The sequence below is a fragment of the Saccostrea echinata genome, unplaced genomic scaffold (assembly GCF_033153115.1).
Source record: "Saccostrea echinata isolate AGI-Se365-2 ecotype Australia unplaced genomic scaffold, CSIRO_AGI_Sech_v1 ptg000009l, whole genome shotgun sequence".
Classification (NCBI taxonomy): Eukaryota; Metazoa; Mollusca; class Bivalvia; order Ostreida; family Ostreidae; genus Saccostrea; species Saccostrea echinata.
In genome coordinates this window covers 8,804,963-8,828,127 of record NW_026889758.1, presented here as the reverse complement: position 1 = coordinate 8,828,127, position 23,165 = coordinate 8,804,963, and the positions used below count along the sequence as shown (strand labels likewise).

General features: G+C 33.4%; 2 protein-coding genes across 2 annotated transcripts; both read left to right on the top strand.

Moving 5' to 3' along the window:
- Positions 1 to 1,220: 1,220 nt before the first annotated feature.
- LOC133181537 (angiopoietin-4-like) lies at positions 1,221 to 2,436 on the top strand. Its single transcript, XM_061316023.1, has 4 exons — positions 1,221 to 1,226; positions 1,742 to 1,927; positions 2,071 to 2,167; positions 2,249 to 2,436. The coding sequence occupies exons 1-4, from the start codon at positions 1,221 to 1,223 to the stop codon at positions 2,434 to 2,436; spliced, it is 477 nt and encodes a 158-aa protein (XP_061172007.1).
- Positions 2,437 to 10,437: 8,001 nt separating this feature from the next.
- Positions 10,438 to 21,189, top strand: LOC133181536 (microfibril-associated glycoprotein 4-like). The gene is made up of 6 exons (XM_061316022.1): positions 10,438 to 10,510; positions 10,767 to 10,889; positions 11,035 to 11,189; positions 11,331 to 11,427; positions 11,512 to 11,676; positions 20,921 to 21,189. The coding sequence occupies exons 1-6, from the start codon at positions 10,438 to 10,440 to the stop codon at positions 21,187 to 21,189; spliced, it is 882 nt and encodes a 293-aa protein (XP_061172006.1).
- The last annotated feature ends 1,976 nt before the right edge of the window (positions 21,190 to 23,165 follow it).

Below are 23,165 nucleotides of genomic sequence, written 5' to 3'. Positions count from 1 at the left end.
AATTGAAAGCATCCACGTTTCGTTGATTTATAAGTTGTTCAAATCATGACCCCAGGAGATAGTGTGGGGCAACAAAATGGGATCAAATTTCCAATGGGAAAAATCGGGGGAAATGTCAAATTAAAGTTTAAATAATGACCTAACTTCAGTCAGCATTCGACATAAAATGATAGATTGTATTTGCTGACAAGGTCATTGTATCGACCATGGAACTTGCGAATGTTGATTTTCTTGTTTCATCAGCTTGTTTGTCAATAACTTGCCTCGTTTTAGAAATTGTTCATACGTTGAGCATGCTCTTGCTTATTGAATCAACTGGGAGATATAAACCCCATTTGTAGGTGATAGGGGTATATTGCTACATAAGTAAGAGATGTTAACGATAGAAAAGTTGAAGACATAACATTTATTACAAAGTTTTGTTGTTATGTTACCATTAATATCTTTATCTAGTAAAATATCCATTTATGAAACAGATGTGTTAGACTCTGTGGTATCTTTTATTTCAAGTTCACCGGAATATATCTAGTCGACATTAAAATTTGTGTTTATTCTTTTTGTTCTTTGTTTTTACTGTCTTTTCAATGGTAGGGCCAGTGTCCCTACAAAGCTGCTGAAGAAACACAAAGCCAAGAATTACTCAATAATAATTTATCCTGATAGGTGTATCTCAGTTGACTGTTTAAGGTTGTTGTTTAAGACCGCAAACCGTTTTGTAAAAACTATACTTGTCACATTCTTAATTTCAAAGTGACAGATCCCGATTTTTCCATGAATTCAATGTATGTATGTCAAAAAGAGACAAACACGCACGCACTAAAACGGATAAAAGACATTTATTCCTCGAATAACCAGATCTAGATTTTGTATTACTATCAATGAGTAAATAAAAAAAAATTTTACAACACATTGCAAATGGATACGAGTTGTAACGTGAATATTTATTAAATTTCAAATTACTAACACGAATACATGTATCTATCAAATGACTCTAATTTACACGCATTCATATAAAACAGTGCGCATTATTGATTTTATTTCACAATGTACAAGTATACAACGACCAATATAATTTTTAATTTGCTCGGTGGAACTAAATTATAACCATTTCTAATTTCTTGTCTAGCTACCTAAGGTTTTCATGTTTCGAGAAATGAATCTTGTTTGTGTGGTATTTATCTTTTATGTATGTGTCCAAAACTCAAGTGCAAAGGAAATAAATGAAGGTAAATAAATAATAGTTCTTACAAGTATGTATTATTCTAATATACGGTGTTCAGGAAAAAAAAATAAAAAAAAATAAAAAGACGTACAATGTTAAAATGAATTGCTTTTTTCATAAACCATTATCATAAGTATTCCATCTTTGACTTTATAGTATTTCATTCTTTAATACATGTACCAGTTTTTTCTTGCATATAATTCTGCATAGATGACGTTACCACTCTGTATATAACCTTTTCCTTTTTTATTTTATGTAGTCTTAAAGAATTTTTTATTATCAAACAAAAATTGGTCAGAGAACATTACGAAAGCTGTCGATGGGTCAACCATTTTGATAACCTCGTACCGGTTTCCGGTGATTCCCAAATCTTATAAAGGTAAGCACGACTATCCTTTGGTGCTTTCTTGCCGAAACCTTACTGGTTGCTATACACTAAAACTCGCACAAAGAAAAATTTTTCGCCATCGATTTTTCCGTAAAACCCAAATTTTATTTTTATAAAATATATATCAACAGAACTGTATTGTCACTGGAATTTTCTCTGAAGGTAAACTTATTCAGTCTGGTCTGGTTCCCGTAGACTGTAGTGATGTTCGTAAGGCTTTGCCGAGTGCACCTAGTGGAGTTTATAAAATATACCCGGCAGGAGGTCATGGTCACACAGCATACTGTGATATGACCATGGATGGCGGGGGATGGACGGTATTGTAAATCCTTTATATATAACGTTTATACTTGTTTGGAAATGAGGTCATGTAAGCTAAAATTTGGCAAGGTCATTATTGTTTAACTTTTTGTAAATTAATATGCAAAGTATATGGGCATAAAAAATATTTTTAACAAAGGTTTTCCAAAGAAGAATGGATGGGTCTGTGAATTTTTTTCGGACGTGGAAGGAATATAAAGACGGATTCGGAAATTTAAAGGGAGAGCACTGGCTTGGTCAGTATTTGGAATGAACAAATCTTAATTGCCTTAAAATTGCAAGATTTTTACTGCAATTGTAAATGTTTAAATTTCAAGGAAACCAGGTGTTGTATGAAATAACAAATCTCGGGTGGTACGAATTAAGGATCGATCTTGAAGATTTTGATGGTAAAAGGAGGTTTGCAAAATACAGTCACTTCAAAATCAGTACGGAGTCGCGGGGATACAGATTGGCAATCTCAGGATATACTGGAAATGCGGGTAAGCGATTCGGAAGTTCATAATTATTTGATTTTCCAATAAGAAAGGAAATTGCTCATTTTTCATTGAATGAAAACTTTTCTCATCAATCAACAATATGAATTGTCCGAATAATATTTCCTTAGTTTTGAATCATATTTATTGTGCATAAAATACATTATGTGAAAGTTGTGCAACGCATCTAAATGTATTCGAAAAGTTAAAGATCAAAGATCTAGAGATGGTAATCCTGAATTTATATTCAATAAATAAGTGCAGTATTCTTCTTTGACAACAAAGATATTATTTAGCCCGAGTTTTGATTTGTGTTTATATTTTTGTGGGGCAGTCTTTTGTTTAAGATATGAAATCACGTGACATTGATAACTACTTTATTAAATACTGCCATTGTAATGTTCATAGGAGATTCTATGGCTTTCGCAAATGATATCAAGTTTACAACCTATGATCGGGATCAAGATTCGTACAGAGAAAACTGTGCAGTCCAAACCAGCGGCGCTTGGTGGTTTACTAACTGTCATCATAGTCACCTTAATGGGTTTTATTATAGGAATCCTACTATCGCCGCCAATACACATGGTATCGTTTGGTATCACTGGAAGGGGCATAAGTATTCTCTCAAAAGTACAACCATGATGCTGAGAAAGCACACTAGCAAGAAATCAAATCAAAAAAATTAAACTAATTGTTGTTATGCTTGTTGTCTTATCTTTTATCATTGCGTCTTCAAAGCACGTGTTCGTGGTACCCCTGACAAACTTTATTGGGTTTCCTACGAGCTGGCTTCTCTCACTGCGAATAAAACTATTCTGTAAAAAGGGCATAAAATTCCAGAGGTTGGATCATGTTCCTAGGAGAAGTAACCATCCCTTTTTGACCGGTCAAACCCGCCATGAGCTCTATGTATTGATCAGGTAGACAAAACATTGCGTAGTCAAATTCATTATAAAAAACAAAGGCCTAACAGTTGGTATGAAACATGTCAGCCAAAAAAGAACCAAATGATAGATTATATTTGCTAACAAGGTCACGATAACTTTTAACGAGGTTGTAAAAAGAACCCTGTGACATCAACATATCAGTCAGTAGCCTGTCTCGGTTTAAAACTGATAGTACTCAGAGCATTCTCTTGAGTATCGAATAAGTTTGGCGATGTAAACACCATTTACAGGTGATAGTGGGATATTACTACATAAATAAGGAAAGTTGACGATCGAAAAGCTGAAGTCAACTTGTTTGTCATACAATTTAGCTGTTAGTTGGCCCTTATCGTCAGTAAAAAAAATCCAAATATAAAACAGATGTGCCAGACTCTGTGGTTTCTTTAATTTTAAGTTCACTGGGATATATCGAGGCGACATATGAATTGAAGTAACTATAGCTTTCTGTTTATACGTCGTCGATATTCTAAATGTCGAGTTGAAGGCAAGAGCAAGTTTTATTCTTCTTCTCATGTAGAAGTCTTTGAATAAATTCTGCTTCAGTGGAATATAAAAAAATGTTGGCTAATAAAGGAGCACAAATAGTGCCCAACACAATTCCAAAAGTTTATTGGAAGACCTTGTATCCGAAGACTACACGAACCTAAATGTTGTCAACTCCAGCATCCTTTTAAAAACAATTTCAGAGTACTTGATTTTTAACAAAGTAAATTTGTAGATGACCAATCACAAGATACGAAAATTTATACTTCCATTTTTGTTGAAGAAGCCATTGTTTATGATATCAAAAAGCCTAATTTTTAATTTATTGTGAGGAATGGTTGTGTAAAATGTAGCAAAGTCGTAAGTTTTTATGTTAATGACTTTTGAAAAATTGGGCGATTTTGAATTTTCTAAAAGTTCTTTGGGTTTTTTGAGAATCCGCATCTGATTTTCACCACTTCTAGAATACGCTGTAGCACAGTACGTCTTAAGTTTCTCCTTCACAGCAGTTAATATTTTTGTAAGGAGTAAAGATACGGGTTTAATAGATCATTTGCTGGACCCAGCAATGTATATCTGTTTGAATGGATTTTATGAAGTTTAGGATTGCAATATAGGTAGGCTAGATCGATCTCACCTTGGTTGACTGGAAGAATATCATATTTAGAAAGTGAACTGCGTGTATGCTTTGGATTTCCAAAAGTAGAATTAAAACCAAGTTCTTCTAAAATACAGTTATAATAATGAGCCTTATAAACAAAGACGATATTGATACAAACCTTTTCGGCTGGAACCATTGTAAATATTGTTCATGTGGCCTTTTAGTTCTTTTATCACCTCCGATTATATGAAAACGGAAGAATAGATGGTTCGTATATTTCCTTTTAAATTTCATATACGATATGAGCAAACAAAAAACTTTCTCTTGATATTTGATTTTACAATAAAAAGGAATCGTTTCTTTTTGGTACTTATATAATAAAAATAATTCTGTTTTCTAATATAAGAGACTGCCATAGTCATGTTGTATACAAGTATATTAAAATTCCAAGGTCGTAATTAAATACAAAGTATGCCAATTATATGCCAATGTGTTCTTGTGTCACCTGCAGAGCAGACCGACATTTAGGGATCACTTTACCCGGGGTGTTTGTCCATCTGTCTGTCTGATTGTCACACCTTTTATCTCGAGAACTGTGAGAGATATGGTTTGATATTTTACACATATATTGCTTGGCTTTATGGCTTTTGTAAATTTCCATGGCTACCGACCTAGTAACCTTTGAACTCATCCTTTGATCTAATTTTCAAAGTAGATCATAGTGCCGATATACCACATTTAAGAGGTAAAGCTTTGCTATTTAGGAAGTGCCTTGTTTCTCATAACACATTATGAAAAATACTTGCGTTACAATCTTCTTGACCTTTTGAACTACTTTACACAAAATGCCCTTGGCAGTTTAATTTGACTTACGTCTTTTGAATTTTGAGAGGCAGAGTTTTGATATTTGGCATTTATACATGTTTATGAGCTAATAATATATATGATATTCAGTTATCACACAAACTTATATTTAATTACTATGAAAATACATCGGGATTGGTATTCCACAATGGGGTCGTGTAGACTGAGTGAAATCTCTTATGGAGGATTGTTGGAAAACAATGAAAAAGGTTAAGGTAACGGACGGTGATCGATCTCAAAAATCTATAAAAAAACAATTCTGTGAAAAGGATATAAATCACACCCCTGGAAGTTCCAGAGATGGAATCAGGTGTCTACGAAGAGTAAGCTTTCTCTGTCGACCGGTCAAACCCGCCATGGGCCCTATGTATTGATCAAGTAGACAAAACATTGCATAGTCAAATTCAGTATAAAAACAAATGCCTAACAAATGGTATAAAACGTGTCAGTCAAAAAGGTTATATTTTCTAACAAGGTCATTATAACGACCATATAATTTACGAAATGCTGACTTTAAGCGAGGTTGTTGAAATCCTTGTAACATGAACTTATCTTTCAATAGCCTGCCTCAGTTTAATGATCTTTTTGGAGCATGCTCTTGAATGTGAATAAATTGGGAGATGTTAACACCATTTGCAGGTGATAGCGGGATTTAACTACATAAATAAGGAAAATTGACGATGGAAAAGTTGAAATCTCGTTTCTCATGCGATTTATTTGTTTATTTGATTATTTCCTTTAATTTCATTTTTTTATTCATTTGAGTGCAGGGGAATAGTATTTTCTTTGATTGTCAGATTCTATTGCAGTCTTATACCATTCAAGGATGTTTTTACAGTGCCTGGATATCGAGCATCTGAAACATAATTCTCCAACGTGGTCATGTTCTTCTTCACACTACAACTTTAGTCCTGCTGAACACGTCATTACTCGCGACGTAAATATAGTTAATAACGAAGATCTAAATTCACTTATTATAAGAGTGCCAAAGTTTAGGGAACCCCGATCTTTCAACTGGCGTCATAATTTCATAAATATTATGAATTCAGTAGAAGATTACGACAGACGACGGACCAAACATAAAAAAGAAGACCATGACACTTTGTTGAAATGGATAAAATGTATGAGATGGATGTTGAAATCGCGCAGTAAGCGATTAGGGGGTAATATGGAAACATCTATCCTTCTGTCTTCGACAATGCAGAAGTAAAACAAGAATTAGAGAGATTACACGATCAGTATGTACTGGTTCCCGCTGACAAAGCAGGTAACACTGTTTGTAAGGCTCATTATTTGAAAAGTATTTTAGAGGAACTGGGATTTAATTCTGCAAGTGGTAATCCAACATATACCCATAGCTCCCTTTCTAAGGAAGAAATTCTTAAAACCCATATGTCAGTTTTAGACATTTTTAATATTCCGTACAATCAAAATGAATTTGAATTACCATATCTATACTTGATTTCAAAACTCCATAAAAATCCTTACAAAGATACATAGCAGGTTCCAGTTAATGTTCTACCAAGCCTCTTTCTATACTCCTCACTAAAATATATACAACAGAAGGAGAAACTTCAGGAGTACTGTACAACAGTATATTCAAGAAGTGGCGTAAATCAGATGTGGATGCTTAAAAACTCCAAACAACCTTTTAAAAATTTGAAATCAAAAAATTCTAACAAAGCCAATAACATCAAAACGACTACGACTTTTCATCTCTGTATACAACCATTCCAAACGATAAATTAAAGACCTGGCTTTTTGACTAAAATATTTTTATAGACAGCTTTTTTTTTTCTATAAAATGGAACTTGTAAATATACTTACCTTGTCACTGGTCATCTGCAAAATTATTTTGTTAAAAAAACATTCTAATTGTACACACACCTACTCTGAAGTTGATATTAAAAAGATGCTTGAGATTCTGAAAATACATGTACCTATGTAGTTTTTGGAGATCATGTCTTCCAAAAATCTATTGGAATACCTATGGGTACCAATTGCGCCCCGTTATTAGCAGACCTTTTTTTGTATTCATATGAAGCAGAATTTGTCCAAAATCTTGTACGTGAAAAGAAGAAAACACTTGCTGTGGCCTTCAACTCGACATTTAGATATATCGACGACGTATTGTCAATTAACAATGGCTATTTTCATTCTTATGTCGATACGATATATCCTGGTGAACTTGAGATAAAAGATACCACAGAGTCTGACACATCTGTTTCATATTTGGATATTTTACTTGAAAAAGACGTTAATGGTAATCTAACAACCAAGCTTTATGATAAACGTGATGACTTTAACTTTTCAATCGTCAACTTCCCTTACTTATGCAGCAATATACCTTCATCACCTGCATACGGGGTATATATCTCTCAGTTGATTCGATACGCAAGAGCATGCTCTACGTATGTACAATTTCTAAAACGAGGTAAATTATTGACAAATAAGTTGATGAAACAAGAATATCAGCTGTCTCGTTTAAAGTCATCATTTCGTAAGTTCTATGGTCGATACAATGACCTTGTCAGCAAATACAATTTATCATTGAGTCAAATGCTGACTGACGTTTTTCATACTAATTGTTAGGCCATTATTTACACACTGAATTGTCGACGGATTTTTCCGTTATTTCCCGATCATGACAAAGAGCACACGGCGGGTGTGACCGGTCGGCAGGGGATGCTCACTCCTCCATGGCACCTGATCCCACCTCTGATGTTTGGAGGTCAGTGTTTGCTCTGCTCCTATTTTGTATTGTATAATGGACTTTGAGCTTGAATACTGTTCGTTATCTCCATATATTTCATTTACGTGAGAAGAAGAAAACACTTATTGTGGCCTTCAACTCGACAATTAGATATATCGACAACCTATTACATTCATACAATATAAAAGTTAAATTGTACATATATCAGAAATTTGCATTCTAATTTGATTTTGATAATTTATGAAAAATATAGCAGCTGTTGAAGCTCGTCATTTTTTGGCACAATATTGAATACAGGGTAACCCATTTTTCCGGATAAATCCTACTACCATTTTCAAGATGGGAAGTCCTTTTTGTAGATTATAATTATATATATATTGTACAAATATAAGAGATTTGTAAAGTACTCGAATTTTTGAGAAAAATATAAGCTATTGAACTTCCAGCAAAATATTGCATATAGGTTACAACATTTGTCCGAATAATTCCTACTACAATTTTGAAGATACATGTGTATTTTTTTTAGATCAATTGCACATGTATCAGAGATGTGCATAGTATTTGGAATTTTGATAATTTATAAGAAAAATAAAAGTTTATGAACGTAGTCATTGAGTACATTGATATTGTTCGAATGTCATCTCCTACAGTTTTCAGAACGGTTTTTTTTTATAATTTATATGAGTAATACTAGAACTCTTCATACTAAAGAAAACCAGGTTTGCTCTTGCATTGACAGTCCCCTCCTTTTTTGGTCGCATTTCCAAATAATATTATCAAATGCCGCAATGTGTTGGTTATATCTGCATACACATAATATTTGATATGGAAAATTTTATAACAAAAAGAAAATTAAACACAGTGTCAAATTTATGCTTCAGACGAGTTTTATCAGACACACGATTCCAGAAGTTCACAAACGAGCTAATTTTGATGTCGTCAATGTTGTGCCGACAGCGATTTTGTACGATTGGTTTACCAGAGAGAAAAAAATGTTATTTATAGATATATTTTATTGATTTTTTAGGCCTTATTCAAAAAATGGTGTTTATGATGTATGCCAATTTTTAACTTTATAGTATTAGTGAAACAAAAGATATTGAAAATGTTCGCGTTTTTATGGGACAGCCCTCGTAATGGCCTAACAATTAGTACGAAAAACGTCAGAAAGCATTTGACTTAAGCAAATAGACACGTATTCCTTAAATAGCTAATTAAGTACCCTGGTGCAATACACCACAGAGGTGAGTTTCATGAGATTGTATAGTATACAAATAACATTGAAGATTTGTACTGTCAAGAAAATGTTACCATATATATTTGAGAGTTAGAGAAACATTTCCACAATGAAAAAATACAAAATTTTATAGCCAAAATGATAAATATGTTTTGTCGTTACTGCGCGCATTATTGAAGTGAATTGTCATAACTTAATCGCAAGAGACACCTGAGTATATTATAAATTTCAATAAAGTTTTAACAATGTATAGTTTTACCTACCCATGAATATGAGGATGCTCTAACGCGCCAAATCTGATTACCTTTAAAACACCCAGATGTCTCTTGCGATTGAGCTATGTCCAAGAACAGAATAGGACAATAAATTCGAATAAATCGATGTAGACCAATATTATTGCTCCTAGTTTGACAAAATCGTAATTCTTTTAATTTATTTTTTTAGTTCTATAAAATAGAAAATTTCTATTGTGTTACGTAACAGTTTTCTTTACTTCAATAAAAACAACACAAACTCCCAAGACATCAGGGATATGTTCATGGTGAGATGACATGAAATAAAAATGAATACATGTATGTGTTCTTATTATTTAGAAGAAAGAAAACATCCAATAACAGTGAAGAGACTAATGAATATCTAACTATACAATTCAATATAAGGAATTCGACTTATTTTTTATGACAATAATAACGATAATAATCACCTTATTGAACGTGCAAACAATTTTTGTTCAATTGATCGATTTATTTAGACGTTAAGGGTTAGATAATCTACTAATTTGTCGCCTTAAAATACATTTTCATGTCGTCTCAGATAAACACACACGGGCAAAAACCAACAACAACAACTGCACAATAAAAACCATTTAATCATTGAATAACCTGATCAATATTGAGATTCTGTATCATGTAAAAAAAATTCTATTAAAAGTCACCTTGCAAAGGGATACTAGTATTAGCATGAATACTTATTTTATTTCAGATTACTAACACGAATATCTATCAAATGACTAATTTACACGCATTCGATATAAATGTGTGCGCAATATTGATTTTATTTCAGAGTGTACGGTTTTTCATCGACAATGCTTAGTACTTTATCATTCTGTTAATTTTGAATTTACTGGGTGGAGGTAAATAATTCGTCATTTCCTTTCTAGCTACTAAGGTTTACATGTATATAGAAATGGATTTTATGTGTGTGGTTTTTATTTTATATGCTTGCGTCATAAAGATCAATGCAAAAGAAGAAAAGCAAGGTAAATAATTGATGGTCCTTATGTACATATATAATTCTATAATACACTGCGCTCAAGAAAATATTTAATCATTAAAAAATATTAAAATCATTTAACAGAACGACCATTCAAAATGAACTGTCTCTATTTAGATACCATTTCTCTGTGAATTTACATTATTTCATCCACTGATGCCAGCTTCTATTGTACATTTGTACGGATACTTATATAACGCTAGCATAATGTAAAATAAAAAAAAATTATTTTCCTTTTCTAGTCTTAAAGGAATTTATATTATCTACCAAGAATTGGTCACAGAACATTTCAAAAGCCGTCGATGGGTCGACCATCTTGATAACTTCATATCGGTTTCCAGTCATTCAAAAAAATTATCCCAAAGGTAATCACTTCTTTTTTTATTTAACTAGGTGTCATTGAGTTCTGTTGAGTTTATTGAGATCGGTACAATCCCTCTGGTTGCCATACACAAAAATCTCCTGAAAAAAAATTATTTCTTATCTTTAAGTATATATTTATCTCTGAAGGTAAACTTATTCAGTCTGGTCTGGTTCCCGTAGACTGTAGTGATGTTCGTAAGGCTTTGCCGAGTGCACCTAGTGGAGTTTATAAAATATACCCGGCAGGAGGTCATGGTCACACAGCGTACTGTGACATGACCATGGATGGTGGAGGATGGACGGTATTGTAAATCCTTTATATATAAGGTTTATAATTGTTTGAAATGAGGTCATGTAAGCTAAAATTTGGTAAGGTCATGATTGTGCAACTTTTGTAAATTAATTTGCTAAGTATACGGGCATAAAAATTTTTTTCAACAAAGGTTTTCCAAAGAAGAATGGATGGGTCTGTGAATTTTTTTCGGACGTGGAAGGAATATAAAGACGGATTCGGAAATTTGAATGGGGAACACTGGCTTGGTCAGTATTTAGAATAAACAAATCTTAATTGCCTTAAAATGCAAGATTGCTCAGTATACCGCTATTGTGCACGTTCAATTTTAGGCAATCAAGTTTTGTATGAAATAACAAATCTCGGGTGGTACGAATTAAGGATCGATCTTGAAGATTTTGATGGTAAAAAGAGGTTTGCAAAATACAGTCACTTCAAAATTAGTACGGAGTCGCAGGGATACAAACTAACAATCTCAGGATACACTGGAAATGCCGGTAAGCTATGTTGATAGTCCTTTCATTTATATTTCAAGTGCGCAATTTTACCATTGAATTAGAATTGACTTTCTTCATGAACTTCCTACTTGAATCAACAATCAATCTGATCTATTTTGTGTGCGAATGATATTTTCCTCCTTTTGAGTCTTATTCAATGCGCATAAAAATTTGATCATGTAAAGACAAAGAACAAAGATTTAAAGCTTTAAAATTGCTAAATCCGGATTTTTATTTAATTACATGCAGTACTGTTCTTTTGACATTGAAGAAAATACAAATGTATTATACTGTCTTGATCGTACGGACCATAATGAAAGCTGGTTTTGAACATGGACATGCTTTTTGTATTTTTCGGAGATTGCCATATTTTTATTCTTTTGCTTAAGGTAGAGGGCCGTTCAATAAATAATGCAACATGTAGTATATCATAATAAATGTACAAGTATAATTTAATTTTATCCTTTCACAGTTGAAAAGTTTTATTAAAAGAAAATCTCTTGATTTTTCCTATTGTCCTCGCAAAGGAATTCCACTTTTAAAGTAAAGTAAGCACGGTCACTTCACTGAGCTGAAAACTGTTTAAAATGATCTCTGCCAAGAAGCGTGTGTGAAAACTGTGCTTCTTCACACAAATCGCTGAAGAATTTATACTAAGGCTTAATTTTTATATGTGGAAAAAAGAGTCTTTGACGCTATATAGTTTTCAGATGGAACCAGAAATTTAAAAGTACGAAAGGAGAGTTAAAATATAATGGTCTAACTGGTCGATTGAAATCTGTAGGGACAACAAAAATATCGATGCTGTGTGCAACTTGATATCTGAAAATGCCAGATTTACACTGAAAGACATTGCTAAGACACTAAACATTTCATCATCACAACATTTTATAGAATTCTGACAAAGGAAATGATAATAATAACATTTTTATCAGATATGTGCTTTATTTTCTTACAAAAAGTCTAAGAGAAAAACGCGTTAAATGTGCCAATGATCTATTTAAAAACAAATATTTTAACAAAATGGAGGATTTGATAAACTTCCGTGATGAATGACGAAACATGGATGCACTTTTTATAGCCAAAAAGGAAGATCAATATTAAAATGTGGAATCAAAGAAAAAGCTGTCTTCTTATTTTTGTAAAGAGAAACAAGGGCTATAAACGTGTTTTTCTAGTTTTCATTTTTCTTAAGGAGGTCCAGTAAAACATGTAAATACACCCAAATGAAAGACAATCAATGGAAACTTTTATGTTCAAATTGCACTGAGGAAATTTAAACAGATTTCCTGCAAAGGAAGTCCAAATACCGGTCCCCAGGCTAATGTTCCTGTACCTGACACAGATGCTGCAAATAAACATAAAGAAATAAATGAAATTTTGAAGAAGAGAAAGTTTACAGAGCTTTGCCACCCCCACCCTTATATTCGCTAGATCTCAGCCATTATTAGATCTTTCCTATTCCAAAAAATGCATGAAAACAATCAAAGGAAGATTGTACAATGTCAGATATGTCATGGGAAGTGATATTCATCAGTGTCTTTTGAGCACCCCTAAGGAAGAGTGTGCTGACGTTTTCTGGTCATGGGTACAAAGACCTAAGCCATTTGTAAAGGGTACATGTAAGAGGTATTGAAAATAGTAAGAATATGTATTACCTACTTTTTTTATTTTTAGATGACCTTTGCATTATTTATTGAACTACCCTCGTATGTAACTCCCGACATTAATTATATCAAAGATTTTTAGAAGTATAATTTATCTACTCATATAGAATAATTCAAAACTGCAAAGAAAATTGGGGCACCGTGTACATTTTATTGAGCAACACAAAATTAAATTGACCTTTTTGTACTTAAAATATCAACGTTCTGGTTAATCACTTTAGCTTTACCAGATGTAATTAATCCGACTAGTATTTTATGCAAAACAGTTTTGAATAATTTAATTTTGTTTGTATTCTAGCGTCTGATTGGTTAATATCCAAAATGGAACACAAATTATTTCTGTATAACCTGGTTAGGTATGGGGACCCCCCCCCCCCCGACATCCAGCTGAATCATCTGTATCCATACATGCAATCCTCTCATTTCCAGTCCTCGGGATTCATGGAAAATTCCAGATTTAATAAATGTACCTTTAACTTCAAACAATAATTCGATCTTACCACATGTAAACAAACAACAAGGTTGCTAGGCCTATGTATTAGTTTTTACCTCCCCTTGCTTCCCATCACTTCCGTTACTACGGTTTTATATTGAGCGGCAAATTTGAACTAATAAAATGCAACGAAATTTTACACCCATAGTTATTTAATGATTTTAAAATTAAATTATAAGGAATGACTCTAATTCTTGGCCAAAATATTTAAGAAACAAGGTATCATTTTTAAACATCTATCGGGATATAAATACGGGTTGGTCACGAGATCAAATTCCATAAAGCCCGAAGGGCTTTATGGTAAATTTGATCTCGTACCAACCCGTATTTATATCCCGATAGATGTTTTAAAATGATACCTTATTACTTATATTTACATTTGTGACTTATTCATATTATATATTAGCCTGATTATAACCTTCAACGTGTGAAATGTTTTATTTTTTCAAACTCAACGGCACAACTTTGATCTATAGATTGCGCGTCGACCCTTAATGACGTCACTGAGAAATTACGTCGAACGTTTATGACGCGGGAACCAGTGTTTACACAGATATAGACACGCGTTGCTTTTAATAGTGTTATATAAAAGAAAACATTTGCAAATGTAAATATTCGAGTATAACCTGGTTTGGGTCAGTTTACGCTGTTTTATAATCCGCTTCGCGGATTATAAAGCGTAAACTGACCCAAACCAGGTTATACTCGAATAATTTGGCCAAGAATTAGAGTCATTCCTAAAATATTATTTATTTTGAAGGGAAAAAATGTTGCAAATTATAATTATTTTTGTGTTACTTTTTCGTACAAAAAAATATGAAATTAGGGGCATTAAATTTTATTATAATGATTGAATAATTCCAAGCTCTCTGATTGGCTAAGATCCAACATTGTAGAAAAAATGCTACGTTTTGTTCACCTGCACGTGAATTTCCAGGTAAACATAAGGATTTATTTTTCCAACATTAGACTATAATAGAATGACAACTTCCAAATTGACATAAATAGTTCTGGAAAATTATTCCACTTGCACCTGACTGCCACTCAGGTGAACATAACATCCAGATACATAGAATCGGGGGTGGGGGAGATAAGAGGGGGTGCAGGGGGCCTGCCCCTCCACGTTTTTACTGATCATAAATTTTTAATATTTTTTCTTTATAATCCCCCCCCCCCCCCCCCACCTTCAAAATCGACCCCAGCTACGTGTCTGACATTGTTTTTCTACATCACACCTAAAATAGATTTCAAAATTCCAAATGAATATAAAACGTTATATTTTTTAACTTATTTAATTCTTGGCTACATGTACATGTAGGACTTCAGCGAATGTAAACAACTAAGATTAGATGGCATCAATTGCTAATTACTTATTAAAATAGCAATACTTCAATGACAAATTCTTGGAAAAAATATATATTATTGAGGAACATGTCACCTGACCTTAACAGGAGATTCGATGGCTTTCGCACAAAGTATCGAGTTAACAACCTATGATCGGGATCAAGATTTGCACAGAGTAAACTGTGCAGTGATGGTTAACGGCTGCTGGTGGTTTACCAGCTGTCTTAATAGCCACCTTAATGGGTTCTACTATAGGAACCCTAATCGCCGAAAATACACATGGAAGGGGGATGTGTATTCTTTGAAAAGCACAACAATGATACTGAGAAAATAAGAGGCTTAAAATCATCAAATTCTGTCAGTTGGTGCAACATACTGTGTTAACTAAGAAGTAGGTCACAGTGACCTACTTTTGGGATTTCAAGTTGTTTCTCAATATTTAGGGAAACAGTTCTGCCTTTCCCTCAATCTGCCTAATTTTAGTAATAGACTTGCTTATTCATTTGAACATGTCTACAAAATAATAATCATTGAAGTTCTTCGAGTGTAGAGAACTTCCTTAAATACATACGTAAACGCGACAACTCGGATTTGATGGGGAACGCAGATTGTTAAATTTGGTGACTAGTACATGAAGAACTTCCGGTTAGATAATATGTATTTGTCCTATTTAAAGACGATTCTTCTATACCATTTTTGACTTTTAAGGTGAAGGTAGGCATATTAAACACCATCAATGTCCTCAATCATTAACAATTTTTTTGTTTGTTTAAGCTAAATATTCCTTGAACATACCTATATCAACGTAACATTCTAAAAAAATCAAAAGTAGTAATTCAGACCTTAGTAGGTATAAGAATGCATATTTTTATTTTTATTTTTATTCGGGGGGGGGGGGGGCATAAGTTTTGCTCTTCACAAGTGTATTTTTTAATAAGACATTTACTTAGGAACATATATATGTGATCTTTTTACCTTGACCGAGGAGTTTGACCCGATAATAGAAAACTTAAGTCTTGGTCATACGTTTTGAATGGTTGGTGCTAGGTATTTCATACTCAACGTGTATTTCTTGTAATAAGACCTTTTCCTGGACACAAAGATACCTTGACATTGGAGTTTGATCCACGTTTAAGAAACTTAAACATTGATCGTTAAAGCTGAACATGATTCGTAAAAGCAATGTGTCCGCCATTTTTGTTCGGATTCTCGCTATATCTGAGGACCCCTATATAAAGGGTCTGACTTGGACACTGTTCAGTATAATAAGTCGACACCGGTGTAGACGGACGTATGCTATACAGCACTCGGTAGTGACAAAAATAACTGTAATACCTCTTCTAATGCAGGAAAGTAGATACAAAAGAAACTTACAATTATAGTTGTACAGGTCAGTGCATTATACAAACAAACACAGGTACATGTAACTACAATAAAATGTAAACAAAGGTAATGCAAGATAATCAGCACGAACACGGGTCGCCATTCCACGCCGATTCCCGTGACAATAAAGCAGTCAGGTGTAACGAATGCGAAGAGTATACCGTGGTGTTGATGTATCGTAGATATAATATTGAAAATGGCGTATGCCTATTTACGAGTCGTGTTCAGCTTTAAGTTTTAAATGTTTTGTGATAGGGCTTTCATATTATATATTGCATTCCTTGTGATAAGACCCTTGGGTACTAACAATTTTGAACCTATCACTTTGATCTTTGAGTTTGACCAACTATCTAAAAACTTTAACCTTAGCCATAACTTATGAACGGTTAGTGCTAGGGCTTTCATATTCCACAGCTGCATTCCTTATGACAAGAACTTCCCTCATGTACCATCAATTTTGACCCTTTGATGAAATATATGGAGATAACGAACAGTATTCAAGCTCAAAAGTCCACTATACAATACAAAATAGGAGCAGAGCAAACACGGACCTCCAAACATCAGAGGTGGGATCAGGTGCCATGGAGGAGTGAGCATCCCCTGCCGACCGGTCACACCCGCCGTGTGCTCCTTGTCATGATCGGGAAATAACGGAAAAATCCGTCGACAATTCAGTGTGTAAATAATGGCCTAACAATTAATATGAAAAACGTCAGTCAGCATTTGACTCAATGATAAATTGTATTTGCTGACAAGGTCATTGTATCGACCATAGAACTTACGAAATGATGACTTTAAACGAGACAGCTGACAGCTGATCTTGACCATGGAATTTTACCTAATTTTGAAAAACATGAACCTTGGCCATAACTTTTTGAACAGTTGGTGCTAGAGCTCTCGTATTTCACAAGCAATACCTTTCTTTGGGTACCAACAATTTTGATCCTTTGACCTTGACCTTAAAGTTTGACTTGCATTTGAAAAAATTTAATCTTCTTCATAAGTTGCCATACGGGGACATCAGTGTTTAACAAACTCATCTTGTTATGAATGTTTTTCGATTCCAGGTTTTGCATTAAACGGAGAGCATCAAAGTAACAATATTAAGTTTGCACATGTCAAACGTTTTGGAGAACCAAAAGGAATCAATGTGCAATCGTACAATGAAAAAGATGAAGATAACGAACAGTAATCTACAAACAATATAAATCTGTGAACAGGACATAAAACATGGACCCCCGGAAATTCCAGAGGTGAGATGAGGTGCCTAGGGGGAGTACGTTAGTACAACTAGGAAAAACGATAAACTTGTAGATTTTCTTAGATTTTTACTGTGTATATTTTGTACATGTAAGACTTTATTTGTCAAAAAATAATTTCTGTTACAATTAGTTTGACATTGGGTCTATATTTTCGCTAAATTGACTGGACTAAAATGAATTAGTAAGTCATTGTATACATATACTATTGTAATGTTAACAGGGGATGCAATGGCTTTTGCACAAGGTGTCAAGTTTTCAACCAATGATCGGGATCAAGATTCGTACAGAGACAACTGTGCAAAGATACTCAAAGGCGCTTGGTGGTTTACTAATTGTCATCATAGTCACCTTAATGGGTTTTATTATAGGAATCCTACCACGAACAAACAGGGTATCGGTATCGTGTGGTATCACTGGAAGGGGCATAAGTATTCTCTGAAAAGTACAACCATGATGCTGAGAAAGCACACTAGCAAGAAATTATAGTTAAGAACCTAAAAAAAAAGTTTTATTTTTATATTTCACAAAGAGCGCTTTTATTTCCCTTTATCATTGTAAACTTTCTTCTTACTGTTAAATACTCTATGTATGCCTGTGTTAATGTCTCTCACCTTCCTTGAAGATAAATCATGAAGAAAATAAGATTTTTTTTCTTTAAATTAATTCCTTTATTAGAAGTATTGATGGGTCGTGCTTTGGAGATGTGTTGAAGATGCATTCACTTCAAATAACAATCCTTCCTACTCGCCGACCTTATTATAACTATATATAAGTTTATTTTTAATATTTATATTTTTTGTTAATTACGATCTACTAGTAATATATTTTTTAAAAATATTTAACATATTCAAGGAGTGATGTAAATCAAATATGGATTCTCAACTTTTGGAAAGTACATTTTTTTCTCAGAAATCCAAAACATCAAAATGTATGACATTTCAACGCGATATACAACCATTCCTCATGTCGAATTAAAGACTAGGCTTTCGGGCATCATAAACTACTGCTTCTCCTATAAAAAATGGAACTCATAAATTCACTTATCTTGTGATTGATAATTAACAAATTCCCTTGCTTAAGGTTCGTAAACCCTCTCCTCACATATATGAAATGTTTCTTTAACTCTTATGATTTTCCAAAAGAAATATATTTTGTTAAATAAAATACAAACAATTAAAGCATAACTTGCGGGGCAAAATTGGAAAAAAGACAATTCAACTTGACAAATTTATAGAGGGATAATAGACATTTATGTCATTAAGAGTTATCTCTCTTATTAGAGTATTGATAAACATTAAATCATTCTGATTTTGTACACAAGTACTCTGATGTTGATATTTTAAAAAACGTGTTTCTCATTGATAATACGTGTATGGAGGCTTTGAAGACAATATCTTCCAACCATTTGATGGAATTCCGATGGGCACTTACTGTGTTCTTCTATTAGCTGACTTGCTTTTTATTGTAACGACTAAAGTCAAGTTCTTTTTTATGGTTCTTTATTTTGAATTAAATTATCAAATTGGCAATGAGCTACAAACAAGCAAAAATATATACACACATTACCAATAGAACACACAAACAAAAATAAAAGAATTAATCAGTATATGAATTTAAATTCAAACGAACACATACCACCAAAATATGGCAATGCCACACCCAGTCACTCACTCGTACTTTTACTGCGCGTGTGGTGTCTACATTTAAATAAACAGAATTACCGGTATTTATTATATTAACGATAAAAAGATATAATAATTAGTATAATTCAAGTTTAATAAAACACAAGATTAACAAACATTCTTACCGTAACACGCATCACTCTCAAACTCAATCGAACACGTTCAGTTCATAACGGGGGCGTCAGCACAGTGAGTATTAATAGATAACTTGACAAACCAGTTTAAATCTTAGAGATTTACTCAACAAAATAATAAATTCAAATCACTGCACTGAAAATTAATTAAAAATAGATAACAACTAAATTAATATTCAAATAGAATTTTTATAAAGTTTTTAATAATATAATCTCTAAATAAAATTAAATACCTGGCGCAAGGACAGAAACTCTATAAATAGACAATCGGTTTAATAAAGTATGGTGCTCGTTTCGTGTTCTTTTAGTATGCGCAAAATCAACCGTTACATTATATTCATAGAAAGCAAGATTAAAAAACCTTCCTGCTGTGGCTTCGTTATTTCTATAACGTTTTGTCAATTAACAAGTTATTCATATGTCAACTTGATATATCCCAGTGACTCGAAATAAACGACACCACAGTCTGCCACATCTGTTTCATACTTGGATGTTTCACTGACTATAGACGTTAATCTCCATTTCTATCAACTAAATTATACGATAAACGGGATAACTTCCGCTTTTTCATCGTCATCTTTCCCTATTCGTATCGTAAACTTCCACTATCATCTGCATATGGTGTTTATGTCTCTTTACTGATTCGGTGCCTAAGAGCATGTTTCAAGTATGATCAATTTTTAAACAGAGACAGGCTACTGACAAAACAAATTTCTTTACAGGGTTGTCAAATATCTCGTTTATATTTCAGCATTTCACAAATTCTAAGGTCATTATAATGACCTTGTTTAAATTTTCAACCTGTCGTTGGACTGCATTATGACTGGCGTGTTTCCAACCTATTGTTAGCCCATTGTTTTACACCAGTTTGATTACTACTCCGTTTACCTGATCTATACAGAGGTCTCACAGTAGATGCGAATGATTTACAGGGGATGCTTAGTCCTTCTGGCTCCAATCTCATAGCAGTTTATTGATATGTAATTATTAAGTGGCTGGACACCCCTCAGTCTTTAAAATAGGTCTATTATGCGTTTGTTTTTATAAGTATGGAAGACCTTTATTTTTAAGCGATAGATGGTTTGTTTACAGAATGGTGTGTATAACGATTGTGTAGTATCTTTTGACAAAGGAATGATTTTTCATCGTATGGCCTTATGTATGGGGGTTTTTTCTGGGTCTGTCATATTTTCATTAATTTTTCTAAAACCATGAAGTCACATGACAATGATACATATATATATTTTTTAATGAAACACTGTCATTGTAATATTAACAGGAGATTCGATGGCCTTTGCACAAGGTATCAAGTTTACAACCTATGATCGGGATCAAGATTCGAGTAGAGACAACTGCGCAGTGAGAGTCAAAGGCGCATGGTGGTTTACTGGCTGTCATTATAGTCACCTTAATGGGTTTTATTATAGGAATCCTACTATCGCCACAAAAACACATGGTATCGTGTGGTATCATTGGAAAGGGTATAGTTATTCCCTGAAAAGAACAACCATGATGTTGAGGAAGCACACTAGCAAGAAATCAAAATAAAACAAACTAAACTTTTTGATTAAATATTTTTTGTCGTAAATCACAAATTTCTCCTCCTTTTCTTCCTTATCGCATTATACTGAACTTTCTGCTTTCTACGTATATTCTGAACATGTCTCTCACCTTCCTTATATACAAGTCATGAATAAAATATCAAGTTTCTGCGTTAAACTGTTAAATACATTTCTTTTTCTTGGTATTAATGAGAAAAACTTCGAAAATCCAACCAGAACAGTATTGTCAAATTTAAATATGGAGATAATGGACAGTATCCAAGCCCAAAGTCCATCAAAACAATACAAATCGGGAGCAGGGCAAACACGGACCTCCAAAAACATCAGAGGTGGGATCAGGCTTCATGGAGGAGTGAGCATCCCCTGCCAACCGGTCACACCCGCCGTGTGCCTCTTGCCATGATCGGTAAATAAAGGAAAAATTCCGACAATTCAGTGTGTAAATAATGGCCTAACAATTAGTATGAAAAACGTCAGCCAGCATATGACTTAATGATAGATTGTATTTACTGACAAGGTCATTATATCGACCATAGAACTTGCAAAATGATGACCTCAAACGAGACTTTCATCAACTTGTTTCTCAAAAAGCTACCTCGTTTTAGGAATTGTTCATACGTGGAGCGTGCTCTTGCGCATCGAACTAACTGAGAGATATACTACAAATATACAGACGACAAGGGTACATTGCTGCACAAGTAAGGGAAGTTGACGATTGAGAAGCTATAGTCATCACGTTTATCATAAAGCTTTTTTGTTAAATTACTATTGATGTCTTTTTCTAGTAAAATATCCAAATATGAAACAGATGTGTCAGACTCTATGGTATCTTTTATTTCAAGCTCACTGGGATATATATTGTCGACATATGTATGGAAATAACTAAAGCAAGCATTCTGAGAGTATTGCATTAGCAATACTAGTCCCCTACCAGCAAGAATAATCTGGTTCCCGCTAAAAATTGAAAATGCCATAATTCCGTCAAAAATCAATGAAGCGGTACGAAATGCGAACTTGATCTATAACTCATCAAGGTTAAGTCACAAGCCAAAAATCAGCTCAATATCTGCAAGAGTTTAGAAAAAAATTGCAGAAAACCTGAAAAATAGAAAAGGTCATAATTCCGTCAAAAATCATTGAAGCAGAAAGAAATGTAACTTGATCTATAACTCATCAAGATACACTCACATACCAAAAATCAGCTCAATATCTGCAAGCGTTTAGAAAAAAAAGTGCGGAAAACCAGGTGGGACAGACTAAAAGACAGACAGATGGACAGACAGACTCAGAGGAAACCTATAGTCCCCTCCGGTTTCACCGCTAGGGGACTAATTAATTGATGATAATACGTCGTCGATATATATATATATATATATATATATATATATATATATATATATATATATATATATATATATATATATATATATATATATATATATATATATATATATATATATATATATATATATATTAATAATATATATATATATATATTAATATCGGATAGGCAAACGTCGTGCTTGTAAGACCCTTGTATGTTCACTTGTGACTCTCATTTAGATTGTAGCAAAGCCTTACCTTACAGTATATGTACCAGCTTCTTGGCTAGACTTCAATGGATTCAAAACACAGCCGCCAGGATCATTTATTACACATACAAAGAAATATGATCACATAACACCCGTGTTAGTCAACCTGCACTGGCTCCCCGTAGATAAGCCAATCCAGTACAAGCTGCTTCTACAGACTTTTAAAGGTGCTTAGACACAGATTTGAAGTTAATATTTACTCAAATTTTCTGTATAATTTCATGAGTTATATGTTGCTATAGCATTTCATATGAAAATTTGATAAAGGTCTTATTTGATCTGGAAGTTATTGAAACTTCTAATTTCTGGACGCGTTTGATAGAAACAACTTTGCACTTTCACAAATTTTAACTTTATCCTTATTACTTTA

Coding starts and splice junctions, on each gene's coding strand:
- LOC133181536 (XM_061316022.1), top strand. CDS start 10,438: ATGGATTTTATGTGTGTGGTTTTTATTTTATATGCTTGCGTCATAAAG. Junction 10,511..10,766: donor TGCAAAAGAAGAAAAGCAAG/GTAAATAATTGA, acceptor TTCCTTTTCTAG/TCTTAAAGGAATTTATATTA. Junction 11,677..20,920: donor AGGATACACTGGAAATGCCG/GTAAGCTATGTT, acceptor TAATATTAACAG/GAGATTCGATGGCCTTTGCA.
- LOC133181537 (XM_061316023.1), top strand. Junction 1,928..2,070: donor TGGATGGCGGGGGATGGACG/GTATTGTAAATC, acceptor TTTTTAACAAAG/GTTTTCCAAAGAAGAATGGA. Junction 2,168..2,248: donor AAAGGGAGAGCACTGGCTTG/GTCAGTATTTGG, acceptor TTAAATTTCAAG/GAAACCAGGTGTTGTATGAA.